Source organism: Drosophila santomea, chromosome 2L, assembly GCF_016746245.2.
Source record: "Drosophila santomea strain STO CAGO 1482 chromosome 2L, Prin_Dsan_1.1, whole genome shotgun sequence".
Taxonomy (NCBI): Eukaryota; Metazoa; Arthropoda; class Insecta; order Diptera; family Drosophilidae; genus Drosophila; species Drosophila santomea.
The window spans coordinates 17,334,270-17,350,334 of NC_053016.2; the positions used below are offsets into that span (position 1 = coordinate 17,334,270).

The window sequence follows — 16,065 nt, forward strand, 5'->3', positions numbered from 1 at the left end:
GCTCAGCTCTTGAAATTATTGTACAGATTAATAATTGCTGACCCTGTATAGACCCACACCGCCAATGAATTGAGGCTGTATATATGTATTATGAGTTGCACAGAGCGAAAAGATTAGTGACGAGAATATGCAACCTAAGAATATTATTGAAAGAGAACAAAGTAAATTTTAAGATATTAAAAAATTGTTATAAAACTTCGATATTTCCCATTATAACACAATTTGCAAAAAGTATTTAAATCGTCAAAGTAAATAATATTTTATGTCGTGAACCACAAAACCGAAAATTAAGTAAGGGTTCCCACTTGAGAAATTTTCACTCTATAAATGGATGGAATGATGATTATTACGGACAGTTTTTATTAAATTTCATAAATGATTTGACGAATTGTGACGAAAAAAATTAAAATATTTGTCCCAAGAAAAACTCGTTTTCGTAAAAACTAATTTTATTAATAATACATACAATTCAGCTTAGTGGAACTAAGAATGCCTGCACGCAAGCTGTAGCATTCAACATTCAAGGGAGTTAGATTAATAAGTTAATTGGTTTCACTCGATTCTGACGACAATGGTATCCAATCTCAATGATGATCACAACGACAACGTCCGCACGGCCCAAGTACATCTGGCTGGGAGTAGGGTTCGTGGTTCGTGATTAGGCGATTAGGGAATGAGGGTATCTATTGTACACAAGCATGTCTTAATCTGCTAATCGTAATCTAAATCAGCGCCCCACTAGCACGACTCCTTGTTGCAGTCGACGAAATTGCTGAACTCGGTGGCGTTGGGCGGGCCCTCACTGTACAGGTAGGTCACGGGCCACAGACGGGCGGCGGCGAAGTCACTGAGGCTCTGCAGTCCGCCGGGTCGAGGGGGATGCTGGCCGTATTCGCTACTGGCCGCCGTCTCCGGCTGGGAGTGATGTGGGTGTGGGTGTGGATGCTTCTGTTTCTCCTTAACACTGGGCAGTCCCAGATGCGAGTGGGTCGGCTGGGTGCCGTTCTTTCCGGGGAAGTACCGATCGCTGCACTTGCGCCACTGGTCGGACTCGTCGCCCACAAAGCACCTGGAAAATGTAAAGGACTATGTAGGTGCCACTTCTTTTAGGGATTGTGAGCCAATTGCTATATTTTTAGTTGCCTTTCTAGTTGCTTTTCATTAGCTAAGTATAAAATGAATGTTAATGGGCAGATTACTTTAATAAGTCTGTATTTTAGATTGCTATATTTTAAAATTTACTGAATGAGTACTCTATTACTCCCAAAATCATCTATACAAAGTACGGAGATTGGTAGCCTTATTGAAGAACCAAAATAAGACTCCTCCAACTTACCATGGGTAATCGAATCCTTTGCTGTAGCCGCACGGGTGGTCCTCTTTACAGCAGTAATCCCAGGAGCCGACCTCGGAGGCATCCGTCTCGCAGGAGTAGAAGCCTGTGATCAGATTCTTGGCGCAAGGACTGCTCCGGCGGCAGGGTTTTCCGGACACGGTGTAATGACGCCAGGCCACGTCGCCTTTAGCGGACAAGAAGCAAGTTTAGTGAGGTCGAGAACACGGGATTTAGGGGATGGAAATCGGAATCGAATTGGAAAACGGTGACATGCAATCGGTCGGTTAGTAGCTTTTTGGGGGGATTCGTCTTTCGGTTATGCTGGGGGACTCTGTACATGCTAGTAAATGTTATTTACACAACGAATTCCACTACAAGCTAGCTTACACAAGTTCTAATGCTAATAATACACATCTAATGCCAATCCGCTGCACGGGAAGAGCTCCCGATATTACCCGTTATTTACACTTGGATCGAGGTGCAACAGGTTAGTAGGTTGAGTTTACCCGGTTCCCGGAAGATGTCCATGCGCCTGTCATTGTTCACCCGGGATCCTCCAATGGTGTTGACCTTGTCCCGGCATGTCCAGTCGAATGGATTCCAGGCGAAGAGCCAGAAGTCGCGGTCCTTGGTGTTCGCATAGTGCACATCCTGTTTCAACTCGGTCTGGTCCAGGTCCGAAAGTTCACAGTTGAAGGTGCTGGCATGGGAGCTGGCGTGTGGATAGAGATTGCCATTACTTTCGAATTGGGTTAGGGAATTCTTATATCTCACCCATAGCTGAAGGCAAAGCACTTGAAAGGAGTCGTCTCGCGGAATCGGATGCACTCCTTCTTGCAGGCCATCTCGGAGGGCACGGAAATCACTTTCTTGATGGCCGGAGGAAGCAGTCTAGCCGGTGATCCGTAACCCAAATAGCAGACTGAGAAATATAGGATACCTATAGTTTCCGCGAACTAATTAATCTCCAAATGAACCCACGTTTCTTGTGCTTCTCATCCACAATTGGCTGGATTTCACATCCGTGCCCATAGCTGGCTCGTTCGAAGATATCGAATGCTGCGTCCAGGATGAGGTGCCGCTCCTTGTCCATGTCCCGCACTGGCCAGTCACTCAGTTGGCAGTTGTCGATTACTCCGGCATGTCGCTGCTGGCCGTATCGGAAAGCAAACGCCCGGCAGGTGAACTTTGTCGACCGGATGCACTCCATCTCGCATTCGCCCACAGATCGCACGGTCAGCGAGTCGCGGACAATGGACTTAAAGAATCGTGTGGCATCGATTGCGCGGAAGAAGCACTCTGCAGAAAATAAGTTGAAAATAAGAAAATAAGAATGCTACAGTCGAGTTCCCCGACTATTAGATACCCGTTACTCATCTGGTGAAATTGAAAACAAGAAATTTTATTTTCTGGAATATCGGTAGAAATTGGAAAAGAATAATATTATGTAAAAACAAGAGAGAACGCTATAGTCGAGTTCCCCGACTATCTGATACCCGTTACTCAGCTAGTAGAAGTGCAGGTTTGTGGCGTTAGAGTGGGCGTGGCAAAAAGTTTTTTGGCAAATCGATAGAAATTTAGACGACTAATACAAAAATGAAAAATATCTAAACATTTTCAAAAGTGTGGGCGTGGCAGCTTGGGCGGTTTGTGGGCGTTAGAGTGGGCGTGGCAAAACGGTTTTGGCAAATGATAGAAATTACAAGACCAATACAAAAATGAAAAAATATCAAAACATTTTTCAAAAGTGTGGTCGTGGCAGTATTGGGCGGTTTGTGTGCGTTAGAGTGGGCGTGGCAACATGAATCGACAAACTTGCGCTGCATCTATGTCTCTGGAGTCTGTATGCCCAATCTAAACTTTCTAGCTTTGTAGTTCCTGAGATCTCAGCGTTCATACGGACGGACAGACAGACAGACGGACAGACGGACAGACGGACAGACGGACAGACGGACAGACAGACGGACGGACAGACGGACATGGCCAGATCGACTCGACTATTGATCCTGATCAAGAATATATATACTTTATATGGTCGGAAACGCTTCCTTCTGCCTGTTACATACTTTTCAACGAATCTAGTATACCCTTTTACTCTACGAGTAACGGGTATACAAATATTTAAATTTTCTATAAGATTAGATAGTTTAGTTTTTGTTTGCAATTAGATAGAAATTAACATGACTTATAAAAAGTTCGCAGTAATTAAAAACAAATTTGCGTTGCATCTATATCTCTTTGTAAGCTGCCTGCTTGATCTCCACATTCTAGCTTTTATAGTTCCCGAGATCGAGGCGTTCATACGGACAGACGGACATACGGACGGACATGCCAAGTTCGACTTGGCTATTGATCCTGATCATATACACTTACGTGCGTTTCTGGGATCTGAAAGTGCGGTGCTAGGACCGGCGGTATCATGTCGTCGTGGTGGAGGCTGGCGGCACACGTCCATGTCGTCCGCCATGGAGTAGATGTCGTAGTCTCGGTCGGGCTCGATGTCCACGTAGTAGTCGAGCATGTTAATGGGCCGGTCGCAGAGCATGCAGTTGTCCCTGCCCGCCTGGTTGTACCGGTAGCTGAATGTATGGCAGACGAAGCTGGGCCGCTGATCCGAGCACAGACGCTCGCACTCCGTCAAGGTGGGCACGTTGTAGGCGTGCCTTACGGCAGTCTTGTGCAGCCGGAATCCCTCGCTGGTTTTCGCCGAGCATTCTGTGGGTATCATTTAATAAAATTGTTGAAAAACAGGAGAGAACGATATAATCGATGTCCCCGACTATTATATGCCCGACTATAGAATTCAGCAAGTTGGAGGGCGTCAAAATTTATATCTATACAGGTTTTTATCGAATTATATAGCCATATTAAGGAAACCTTAAGAGCAATTTTAAAACGGAAATAAGGAATCCCCAAGTTTTTAAAGTACCCAAAAAGCCACTTACCATCTTGTCCCGCTCGCCGAGTCCACTGTTGACGATAATCGTTGCGTCGCCGGGGGTAATCGTCGTCGTAGCCAGAGCCGGGATAGCTGAGCACCGAGTTGGACTCACGATGTGGTGCCCCCAGCTGGAAGTAGTTGAAGTCGTGCTGATCCTTGCGCCTCTGGGACTCTGTGAGACCCCAGTAGGAGGAGGATGACGAGGAGGAGTGCTTGCTGCTGCCACCATAACTACCACCGTAGTGTCCCCAGTTGTCCTCGCCGCCAATCAGATAGGGAACAAATTTGTTTGGCTTTTTGTTGGACCCTGGCGGTCCTGGAGGTCCTGCATGTCCTGGAGGTCCTGCTCCATCGCGATCGAGGTAGTTGTGCGCCGGGCGACTTGGCGGTCGATAGGGTGAGTAGTCCGAGCCAGGACGATACGGTGGGCGGTACTTGTCGATTCGATCCGTTTCCGGACGTGGCGGTCTGTACGCGGAGCTATCGTAACCGGAGCTACTCGGCAAAGTTTCCCAGCGATCCGGTCTTCCGGGGCGATAATGCGGGGAATCATGTCGATCCACGTAGGGATGGTCACCGCCATAGCTACTGGGGGGAGTGTGACCAAAGTATCCGGAACTGGAACCCGAGCTAGATCCTGAGGCATGTGAAGAGAACTCATAGGAGGATGCCGACGAGGATGAACTGTGCGATCCGTGGAACTCGGAGGAGAAGGGCGGCCTTTGCTCGTAGGAGGTGGAGCCCGGAGGACCAGATGGACCGCGATAGTGGTCCACGGCAGTGCTGCTATGCGGACGATAGTGATCCCTGTCTCTATCCCGATCACGGTCACGGTCACCATATCCGCCTGCTCCTCCACTGGGCTTGAAGTAAACAGGCTGACTGCTTACCGGACCCTTGGAACAATCCTGGCAAGCACTGCGGCGACAGCTGCTTGGCGCATTGCGATCCCTCTCGTAGTAGTCGTAGTCGGGATGCCTCAGCAGATTGGCATCCCGTCGGTCCGGACTGGAGTACAGGTCCATTTGGGCCAGCGGCATCTCGACCAGCTCGCAGTCGCCCTGCCCGTGACCCGAGGGATCCAGCCTGTAGTTAAAGCCCTCGCACATGAAGCGCCGCTCGCGACCACATTCCCGCATGCACTCCTCTACTCGCTCGCAGGATATGGAGCGGCGCACGAAATGGGGGGCAATTCGTTTTCCAGCCAGGACTCGTCGGAAGCAGGCTGAAAAGCGGATTAAGTGGATGTTGCAGTGCCAGTTGCAGATGTTGCGTCTTGCGCAATTGTGGGCAGCAAAAAAAGGCGGAAAATATATCAACCATTCAACGTTCGGAGGCAGTGAAGCGAGGACAGAACTCAAGGGTTGGGTTACTATATGGCTGTATGCACTTGGAAAAATCTGAGTTTATTCTACTAAGCCATTAATAATTCTGAAGCTTTATGATGACGATCATTCAATGGACCACTGACTATTTTCCATCCCAAAATTAAATAACAATAAGTAAGGAAGCTAGCTCGGGTATGCCTAAGCTTTAAGACCATTGTAGTAAATAAATATGTATTATAAAGGCCTAATGTTTACTTAATAAGGCCACAATATACGGACAAGAGTATAATAAGAGCAAAACTAATTAAAACTGCAAGTATAATACAAAAGTACACATTTATAAAACGATCAGACTAGTTGTAAGAGCCATTTCACTTTCTAACAAGAATTTAATTTTAAAATTGATTCTCAGAAGAAAGAACAATTTATTTCCCAAGTGCATTTGTGTCCAAGTCGTTTTCTGTTTCTGTTGCACTGACGAGTTTTTGCGGCACATCCGCTGCCGTTTTGAGTAAATTATGTTCGAGTCATGTTGGGTGCCGTGTACTCCACCGAAGATAATCTCCGGGAAAATTGCCAGCACAGAGCCAAGACAGAGTGTTTTTCACGCAGAACGATGGAAATTATGCAAATTACTTTAATACGCACTCCGAAACTCGGCCGAGAGTTTGGCCCCAAGTGGAATGACCCACAAGCATGGCACCTTACCTTTGGCGTCCTCCACTATGATAATGGTGCTGCTGAGATCGGTGTGTCGCGTAGGACTAACGAACTTCGATCCGCCGTCATGGACGCGACACAAAAGCAGAAGCAGCGACAGAACCCCACAGGTACTCCACATTTTTTTGGGAGTTTATTGTGCCGAAGCGGTGATTTGGGTGTGATTACGTAATGGCTTAATTTGCGTTCTGGGCCAATTAATTTCTGTGCAATGTCAAGCGCTCGAAACAATGGGCCAGCTGGCCATCCCGCTCGCACACAGGACACGCAGACGCGAATGCGATTTCCGGACACGAATTTTAGATGTGCGGCGCTGGCGATTCTAATCGCGAATGTACAGCGGCTGTGGTCAAGCTTGCGGTTTTATACGGCGTTAGAAAAACGCGCGCGTTTTCCGAGCTTTTCGCTTCTGCGCCTCTGAGCCGGGAGCTTTTCGCTCTACTGCTCAGAAAATCTCAGAAAATTACTCCCACTTTCGGTGGATTCTTTTTTCCGGCACCCGGCGGAGAGCACTTCGCCGCATTGCCCAGAAGCCTTGGATCTGCGGTATAATGAGATTTTCAGTGGGGCTTTTTTCGGTGGAAGATGCCTATCTTAGCCAATGATTCAGATGAAAATACGAGGGTACAGATCGCTGCGAGTTGCGATGCTGATGGGGGCAGCCAACCGTTAACAGACCTAGCTCAAGGATGCCGCAACCTGATATGATGCTTATTATTTCGTTTCAATAAGAGCGGTCTTAATGAGGTACTAGGAAAGGTTATAGATAAACAGTTACACACTAGATCATAATCTATAAAATTACGTGTTATTATGGCTGCTAATTTATTTTCTGCTCAAGGATGAACTATATTCGAAGCTATATAATGCCTTTGAGCTTTTTCAAAGGGAAAATCTATTTTCATTTTAAGTTAAACTGACGATGACCAGCCTAAAGCACCTTCAAACAATTTTATTTATAGTTCATTTTTTTGTGTTGTTCTATTTCAAAAGTAATAATATTATTAAGCCAGTCCTGACTTTAAAGATAATGTATAAATTACAAAATTTAAAGTACTGCTATAATATCATAATACCAAAAAAATATAACTTTAATTAGTTATAATTAAGTAAGTATTACATTGAAAAGAATATATTTTATTCCCGTAGTATCAAGTTCCTTTCCTAAGTCTTTGGTTTTTTTCAAGAAGTGTTTGATCAACGCTCAGGGTTCCCAGGGTTTTACTACATTTCCCAATCATGCCTGACCACAAATATGAGTCCATCGATCATATAACCCTTCAAGCACAAAAAGAATCCGACTTCGGTGCATTTCCGTTCCTGAATCAATGTCATTGCTGTCAGGCGGAGCACCGTTCCAAAGCGGTGCTGCGAACTCGAACCCCGAATGTGGGTGGTTTTTGTGCACCGACTTCGTGTTGCCATTTGCATACAATGAGTGCCGGAGGAGTGTGCATGCTGAGTGCAGTTCCACTCCGTTCTGTTCTATTCAGATCTTGCACAACCCCATAGAACCGCCAAAAACTAGAGATACCTATGGCGAAGATCGCTTCCGCCTCCCAGCCAGCTGTAGCCCAATCTCCAAGTGTAAATTACGATCTGTCCCACGCCAAATAAAAGCAAGCTAACTAACTAGCGAACACGCCACCTCCGAAACACAATTAATTGCGCCAACGAACGTCATCAAGTTTGGCATTTGAACTTGGATTCTCTTGGCACTTCGCATGTAGCATATGGTATATTCGATAGGCTTATGTCACCGCCACCCGCTGGGTTCATGTACTCCAACTCCGTCACACTTGAGAAACCCGAAAGGAAGTCGCGTTGAAATCAAAACACAAATCGTTCTTTGATGATCTGGCTTGGTAGTTTCAGAAATGTCATAAATCTTCTGCATTTGACAACTCAATTTCTTCTGTAAAGTAATGAGATCATATTAAATGAACGGACCGGAAAATAGTTGGTTGAATTAATTTTCGTTTGATCATCTGGCGAAGATTTGGTAATTACCCTGATACAATGTAAATGTGATGGCCTTTAGAAAAGCGAGATAAGCTATATTTGCTTTTAGATTATAATAAAAATTAGTTTAAACTCTATAAAATATACCAGGCTTTAAAAAATCGTGTTGTTATTTTTTTTTAATTTCAATATTTAAATCTGCATGGGATAAAGCTTTAACTCTGTTACTTATTCTTAGATATTGTAGCTTTTGGTTTTGCTTCATACTACATATATAAGAGTATGGTATATTGGTAAGAACTTTAATAAAACGAATGCAGCTTATTTCTGTGCAAAATGATCTAAGAGAACCAAAATGCCCAATATTCCATGTGGGTGACCCCAATTCCTGCATTTCCATTCTACTGCGCTTGCCATTTATCAAAACTTTGGCCACAGCGTTATTTATTATACCGTTTTGTGGGTGGGTTAGTTAGTGGAGCTTTCGGCTCCACTGTGTATTTTATGCGATTGTGAATAATGCGAATGCTTACTGCAACCGCCCACTCACCCCCGAGTCCCAGATCCGATGAGCATTATGCCGGGCTAATGGGTTTAGTTTTGTTACGCAAATAAAAGCAAGGCAATGTGGGTCAATCGGGCGTCTGTCATCTGTCATCTGTCGCTTGACCAGTCGGTCGTCGTGGGCCCCAAAAGCTAATGGGTTTTAGTTGTGCGCCATGCTAATTCTAATTTTAATTGTTTTATTGTTGTTGCAACTCTCAAGTGACCCGTGTCATAGCATATTTATATGGTTATAGGCACAAGCCTCTAGGGCTAAGGGGTTAGCTAAGGGGACAGTGCGAATCCATGAATTGGTTGCATATAGGGAATCCAGGAGATGGCCCACCACGCTCTTACTCACCTTTCATTTCATCCATGGGATATCCAAGCCGGTCTCTATTCCGATCCCTATCTCTATTGCCGGGCATTGGTCGTTCTAGAACAAGACATATTTGGGAATAAGTTGGTTTATATATTCAATTAATTTTAAACATTAATAGAATGCACCATCTCAATGCTAGATCTCGAATGCCAAATCATTATTTAGCAGGGGAACTAAATAATAATTATATTGATATGAGTTAATACAAAATTTGAAAAAGTTATTTCAATATCGATACGTTGCAATGCTTTGTGTGCTTTGTTATATTTGTATAATCTATTAAATTCTTTAACAAATACTAAACTTTTTCTGTATTTATGTTACTTAAATAAGCACTAGAGTGTAGATGGTTAGATCGTCACAGGTGTTTTTTACCTCGTAAGAAGGGGTTTTTGTTTGAGACATAATACATTTCTATAGCCTACCGTTATTCCCTTGCATATAGTCATCCGGATTGAAGTATGTGGCAATCGTTTTGTCATCGTCGTAACCTCCGTATCCGTCCCCTGGCCTCATGGCACTGCCGTTCCTCCGAACGTACTCATCCCGTGGTGGGGCAGGACCCTCGTAGAAGGGGGAAGGTGGACGTCCCGAAGGTCCATTCATCCCGTAACTACTTTGCGGCGACAGGGACGGCGGGTCAGGTCGATTGGTGTAGTCCGGCCGTGGTTCGCGATCAGGATCGTAGCTGGGACTCGGTCGTGGCCCGTAGGAGGGTGGTGTGGAGCCGTCGTAGGGACGCGGTGGATACTCCGGACGATCGGCCGTAGGACGTGGAGGTCCGGGCGGATATTCTGGACGATCGGCTGTGGGACGAGGTGGCCTTGCGGCATAGCTGGGTCGCTCCTCCGAAGATCCACTCGGTGGCCTCGCTGTCGGCGGTGTATATCTCTCCGGAGATCCGTAGCTATAGCCATTCCCGTAGCCCAATCCAAAGATGGGTCTAGGAGGGCTATGTGGCGTGGGCCTAACACCTCCATCCTCCGCTGGTTCTATGGGTCCATAGTGGGGTCGATACCGCTCGTCCACCTCGGGGGCATTGGCTGCATAGCCGCCGGGGATGTAGGCCTCCTCGTTGGGCGAGGGATAGTTGCTTTCGTAAAGCGTTGGATACTTATAGAGCGGATACAGATCGTGCGAGAAGTACAGCCGATCGCCCACGCCAGGCGGTGGTGCGGAAGGTCCCAGCGGAGGCGGTGGACCTCCAGAAGTGTGTGGCGTGGGGTTGACCACCAGCACAGGCGTGTTGCCGACGTCCAAGGGCCTGTTCGGCAGATCCAGTGGCGTCGGTCCGGGTGAAATGGCACTGGGACCGGGCACGGGCTGCGGACCGGCGGCAATCGAGTTGTCGCTCAAGTCGAAGCAGTTCGTTTTGCGCGTGTACAGATCAAAGTCGGGATCGAAAATCACGCCCCCCGGTCGCCCGGCGCCCCCCGAGCCGTACTGCTCCGATGACAACTGACAAGTGCCGTTTCCGCGTCGATGAACACTGCAAAATTTCGAAAAAAAAGAGAAGGAAAACACATATATACATAAGATGGAAATTGGGCAATCAAGGGGTGACAGGTGGAAGACGACTCACCCGAACGAGATGGCCTGACACTTCTCGCCCGCCTGCAGGCACTTCTCCTTGCACATCTTCAGCGAGTTGGTGTCTTCGGTGCGGAAGGTCTTCTCAAATGGCAGCATCGCCTCCAGTGCGATCCGCTCGAAGCAGTCTGTCGATGCGAGATGGTAAATGCGAGATCCCAATTACAAAAGGTTCAGCTGGTAGTTAGGTAACACCACCCCAGGCCCTCCCTCTCCTCCACCCCCTACTCCTTTTAGCTCCTAAACAATTGCGTCACCCCACTTGCACTTTCAAGGCCACCGATGGTGCTCCACTTCGTCCACTCTACGGTAGGTTAGTTTTATTGACTCTGCAATTGTTCGCTCTTTTCGATTGTTCGCTGGCTTTGTTTTCCATTCGGATTCGGATTTGAATTTGAATTTTATTAACTTTGCGTGCCGGAGGGGCGGCGCACTTGGGTGACCCATAGAATTTTTGTCAGTGCATGAATAATTCAAAAAGGTCAAACCATAAACAAAACACACTGCTCTGTGGTGTTTGTGGTCTGACATGCTTGATGGATTGGCCCCCAGCCTATGGTTATTAGTTTGACACTATATTTTCCAAGAAATTACCTCATTTAGAAAATTTTTATGTTTCCTAACTAAAGAAATTCGAGTTAAATTTCAGTACAATTAATATTTGGTACACTAATATTTGATATTATTCTTGTGTTGCATAAAATTGGAAAAATATAATTCTTAGTATAAAGTTATACATGTAGATATAAAATATCAAAGTAATTTACTTTTACTTTACGACAAGAATGGGTCATTAACAAGGGCATTTTATGACTATATAGTAAGATTTTCCAGCTTGCACAATACTCGTAAAAGTTCATAGAATGGCATAAATCCGGTTGAAACGACCAATTGTAAGCGTATATTTGAATAAATGCTGTTCATACAAGTTTTAACTATGACTATATAAAAAGATGTAAAATTTAAGTATATACAGTATATAATTAAATAAAAAAATCAAATACTTTTGTTTTCTTTAGAGATGAATCTAATGGTTAAACGCATTCGTTAGCTATATCACGTCGCGTGAGCAAAAAAAGTTGAATGAAAGGTTCTTTAGTAAAGGACATTGGCTTCTAAATTAAACAAAACCGCCGTATTTATTTATTTATAGAGCAGTGTTTCCGTTTGCAAATAAACTTTTTTCTATGAGTAACTTTTCACTTACCATTTCGTGCGGATACCAACTGATTGTCGACCGTCAGAGCCGCCGTAGAATCCCAAAGTCCGATGAGGAGGAAAGCTACCTGGAGGCGGATTAGGCGCTGGCCAAGCGAGTTATCGCTGATCGCGATCATGGGGCCCGATTAGTTGATGACCCCAGCGGCGCTTTCCGATATTACGATGCTTTCTTTTAGATTTGCTCTCACTTAACTCGCTGCTTTTGGCACTTCCCTTTTTGCATTATCGGCGGTTTCACTTGGGCTTCTGGCCAGAAGATTTGCTCGAGGCACCGATGGGATGGACGCGAGATTTCGAACTGAGAGATGGAGACTCGGTGGTGGCGCGTAGAAACCTTCTTTTGCTTCTTTCTTCCGCCTTTCTTTGCAGTCGCGTGTTTCTTTCTCTTCTCGTTTTGTGATTCGGGCTTTCGCGTTACGATTCGCTACTTTTCACATTCTTTTCACCGTTAATTATGTTGCCAAAATATGCAGATCGTTAAAATAAGCCAAGATCGGCTTTATTTATGGGTTCGCGGGCAAGAGGCGGCTTAAGAGTCTGCGGCTTCGGAAGAAGCGGACTCACATAATTATGATGGGTCCGGCCTGTAACTTCAAGTGGGAGAGGGGGGCCGAGAGTCAATAACCTGGGAAACCAAGCGGCACGAAGCCTTCTTACAGGCGATGACGTCAGAGTTCACTGCACAGGTGCCTGTGACCTTTCGCCCAAAAGTTTTTAAAGTTGGCCGATAATTAAAAACGCGAATGACAAAGTGCTCATCAATGCGTAAATCCAGCATTAGCCATCTGAATGCGGAAAGCAGCTAAAATAATAATAACTTATTTGCTCATACTTCCCATAAACAAAAAACTATTACGCTAATAATCTTGATGATTAATTAGGAAAGAAGAATTATTCTCAGAATATAAGTAATACAATGTTTTTTGATGGTGGAAATTGTTAGATTGTGCCGGCGACTTTCTTCTTTTTTGGGGCGCGGTAAATTACGTTGGGAAATGTAGCGAATATAACGGCATTTTCGTCGCGCTTTGACACTTTGAAAATCTCCCAAATTTTTCGCTAATGACAAGAAAGCCCCAGCAGTACACACCTAATTTAAATTACTTTCTTCGTTCTTTGTCGTCTACCTTTTTGCATTTAATTCGACTATCGGGCTTTACTATTTATTTTAGTTTATTTTATTTTATTTTATTGCGGTTCTCGTCTCGTTTGGTTTGGCTTGTTTTCGCTGCTTCGCGCACTCGACGCCGATCCGCACTCGCTAAACAATTGAAACTGAATAAAATTCTGATTTAGTTGTGTTCGAAACTCATCGGAAGAGCAGAAAGCGGCGCAGACGCGACAGTGCTGCGGCAGCGCCGCGGGCAGAGACAGCGGGCAGCGACTGCGGCAGGTAAGCATCTCTCTCGGTAATTTGTTGTTGCCACACTCAGATTAACAAGCAATAGAAATTGTAAAAAATATATAAAATATATCAAACAGATATTCTAACGTCATTCTTGACATAATTAAAAGTGATCTTTAAAGTTTATATTTATTTAGTTCAGCATCCATTAGCTAGTTTTTATTCCCATGGTTCTTCTATTTCTATTTCTAATATTAATATTAAGCTTAATTTAGTTAATTTTGCAAAGTTTTGTCTTCCAAGTGCTTGGAGGTGATTTTTCCTAATTCCTCTTGCCAGCCTGGAAACATTTTTCTTAAGTGTAATTTAGTTGTTTATTTAGATGGAACTCCACTCAAGTGTTAGGCGTCTTGGGGCAGGGGGTGGGGGGCAAGAGGCGATGGAGCTTGGCTCTACAGATCGTCATCATCATTATCATCATTAGCATTGCCTACGCTGCGCCCACTTGAGCGGTTGCTGGGAGGGGGGTTCCTCGAGGAAGGGGAAGAGCCACTTGGCGATTCGTCCGAGTTTCCCCCTACTCCCCGCCTCCAACACCTCCTGGCAATGACTCTCGAAAATTGTTTAAAATGAAATTGTAACGGCGCAACGCACTCACGTTGCTAGAAAACTTCAAATGCCCTTTGAAATTGGTGTTTTAGAGCTGGGAATAATAGAACACATTCTTTTTTTGGTGCCCCTAAAATATAAAATAGATTTAGGCCTTAAATTTAGTTTAAAATTGATACAAATGCTTGCTGCTTTCACATTGTGGAGTAATTGGTTAACAAAAATAAAGCAATCGCAGCACTACGTAAACGTAAAAGTCAAACAGTAAAATCTTAGGCCTTAAACGCTGTTACCAAAACGCCTTTACGAATTCATAGACTCTTCACCATGCCAACATCAAAACAAAGGCACATTTGCGTGATTATTTCCTATGTGTTTTGAGTTTCTTTTGATGCAATTAGAGAGAATTCTTGGCTAGAAGCCGGGAATCAGTGGAGCAGTCGAATCAGAACCGCACCTCGAGCAAAGAATCCGAAAATTTCAGCTTGGCGCTTTGAGAGTTTTCTTTCCGCATTGCTGAGCGCGCTAAGCGGTGTGAAATTCAAATTTAACGGACACCCACCGACTCTGCCACTGGCCACTGCAGTGCAATTGGGCTTTAACTGAAGCGTTAATTCGAGCGAGTTTTCACAAAACACTCGAAAAAGAGATTTTCGAAAGATGGGGCAACCGCACACCTAAAGATGATGACCCCCCAGGTGGGTGGATGGAGCTTGCAGTTGGGAGTTTGGCGACACCTTTAAGTGCCGACCTTGTCATGCTCGCTGGCGCCGTCTAATTCAGGCCGGGGTTGTTCTTCATCAGCGCCTCGCCATCGACTTCGCAAATCTGCGCCGCAGTCTGCGCAGGCGCGTGCACAGCAGCAGCGTAGACGCCGCTGTCGGCTTCGGCAGAGGCAGGAGAATCGAATTCGGATTCGAATTCGGACTCGCACTGGGATTCGCTGAAGGCGAGATGAGCTCATTAGGCGGCTCATTTGCATACCAGGAACTCCTGGGAATTCTAAGTCGCGGCAGAGGTTACGCCTCTAAGCCAGTCATTAAGAGAATGGGGATTGCCCAATGGCCAAATTATAAATAGGATTGGAAATAATTTTTACTCGAGAGAGTAAGATTTATTAAACATTTGTATTTCCATTTGTGTTTCACGCTATCTAAACTTGTTGTTGGCATAGCGATAGAAATTGGGGAAAAAAACGGAAAAATGTTTCAAAAGTTCATTCATTTTCGTGGCCATGTTCTGAATCGCACGCTGCGAACTCTGACCTTTCTGGCTTGTATTTGAACCTCGACTTTCATACAGAAGGACAATGGGTGGGGAGGGAGGTACATGACTAGATTTACCGACTAGTTTTTCCGATAATTTATAAATATCAAATTTACAGTAAAAGATTTCTTCAACCTCGTCCGAGTTACTGATAAAAGAAGACTATTAGATCGAATATAATCTGAAAAAGAAAGAGATTCTCTTTTTCAGTCTTTAAAGCATTTCACCAAATCTGTAAGGTTGTTTTATGTCCCGCGGACCTAAACCAATTTAAATTTTGTCACATACTTTCTTAACTTACCACGAAATGCCCAAAAAATCAAGGTGCTCGCCGCATTGCTGGTTGTTCTCGAGCATCTATTATAAATGACCGAGGAGCTCCGCCCCCAAGCAGGTCAAGTCCGCTTCGGAAAGCGGTTGAGGCCCAAATGGCCAAAACAGAAGTGGCCCGCCAGTGACGCTTCCCCGCATTGCCAAATAATCTGCGCCTGTGAATATTTGGATTTGGATTTGGATTTGGGGGCTGCTCCACATATTGCTCGAACTCGTACCGCTTGAATGTGCAGCGTTTGCTTTGGCACTTGTCCCTCGACCCTATCGAAGTCCAAAATCGCATCGCATCGCACCGCATCAAAATTCAGCAGACTTGCGGAGGCGATCGGCGCTTTTGGCGGACGCAATCCGCCTGCCAAGTGGGTGAGGCTCCCAGCGATGATAGGGGGGCGCGAGTTGACCACGTATCTAGCGTATCTGCGTGGAAATTCAATTTCGGTTTCAGGTCGTGTCTAACTGGAAGATATTGGCGGCAGATACGATGTCGAA

At 45.2% G+C, this 16,065-nt stretch overlaps 1 protein-coding gene across 3 annotated transcripts; it reads right to left on the reverse strand.

Annotated features, from left to right (window-relative positions):
• Positions 1-476: 476 nt before the first annotated feature.
• On the reverse strand, positions 477-12,819 carry LOC120458367. 3 transcript variants are annotated; one of them, XM_039645985.2, is made up of 11 exons: positions 12,010-12,819; positions 10,795-10,930; positions 9,638-10,701; positions 9,192-9,266; positions 4,282-5,502; positions 3,710-4,051; positions 2,318-2,635; positions 2,111-2,258; positions 1,843-2,048; positions 1,337-1,520; positions 477-1,069 (listed from the first exon to the last, which is right to left on the reverse strand). In XM_039645985.2, exons 1-11 carry the CDS (start codon positions 12,137-12,139, stop codon positions 739-741), a joined length of 4,155 nt encoding a protein of 1,384 aa, XP_039501919.1. In that variant the 5' UTR covers positions 12,140-12,819; the 3' UTR covers positions 477-738. The 3 variants fall into 3 exon arrangements, with proteins under 3 accessions (XP_039501919.1, XP_039501921.1, XP_043862813.1); XM_044006878.1 differs by having other exon boundaries at positions 946-1,069; positions 1,803-2,048; positions 12,010-12,808; XM_039645987.2 differs by lacking the exons at positions 9,192-9,266; positions 9,638-10,701; positions 10,795-10,930; positions 12,010-12,819 and adding an exon at positions 6,314-6,515.
• Positions 12,820-16,065: the final 3,246 nt, after the last annotated feature.

Coding starts and splice junctions, on each gene's coding strand:
- LOC120458367 (XM_039645985.2), bottom strand. CDS start 12,139: ATGATCGCGATCAGCGATAACTCGCTTGGCCAGCGCCTAATCCGCCTC. Junction 2,259..2,317: donor GGATGAGAAGCACAAGAAAC/GTGGGTTCATTT, acceptor TATATTTCTCAG/TCTGCTATTTGGGTTACGGA. Junction 1,521..1,842: donor GGACATCTTCCGGGAACCGG/GTAAACTCAACC, acceptor TGTCCGCTAAAG/GCGACGTGGCCTGGCGTCAT.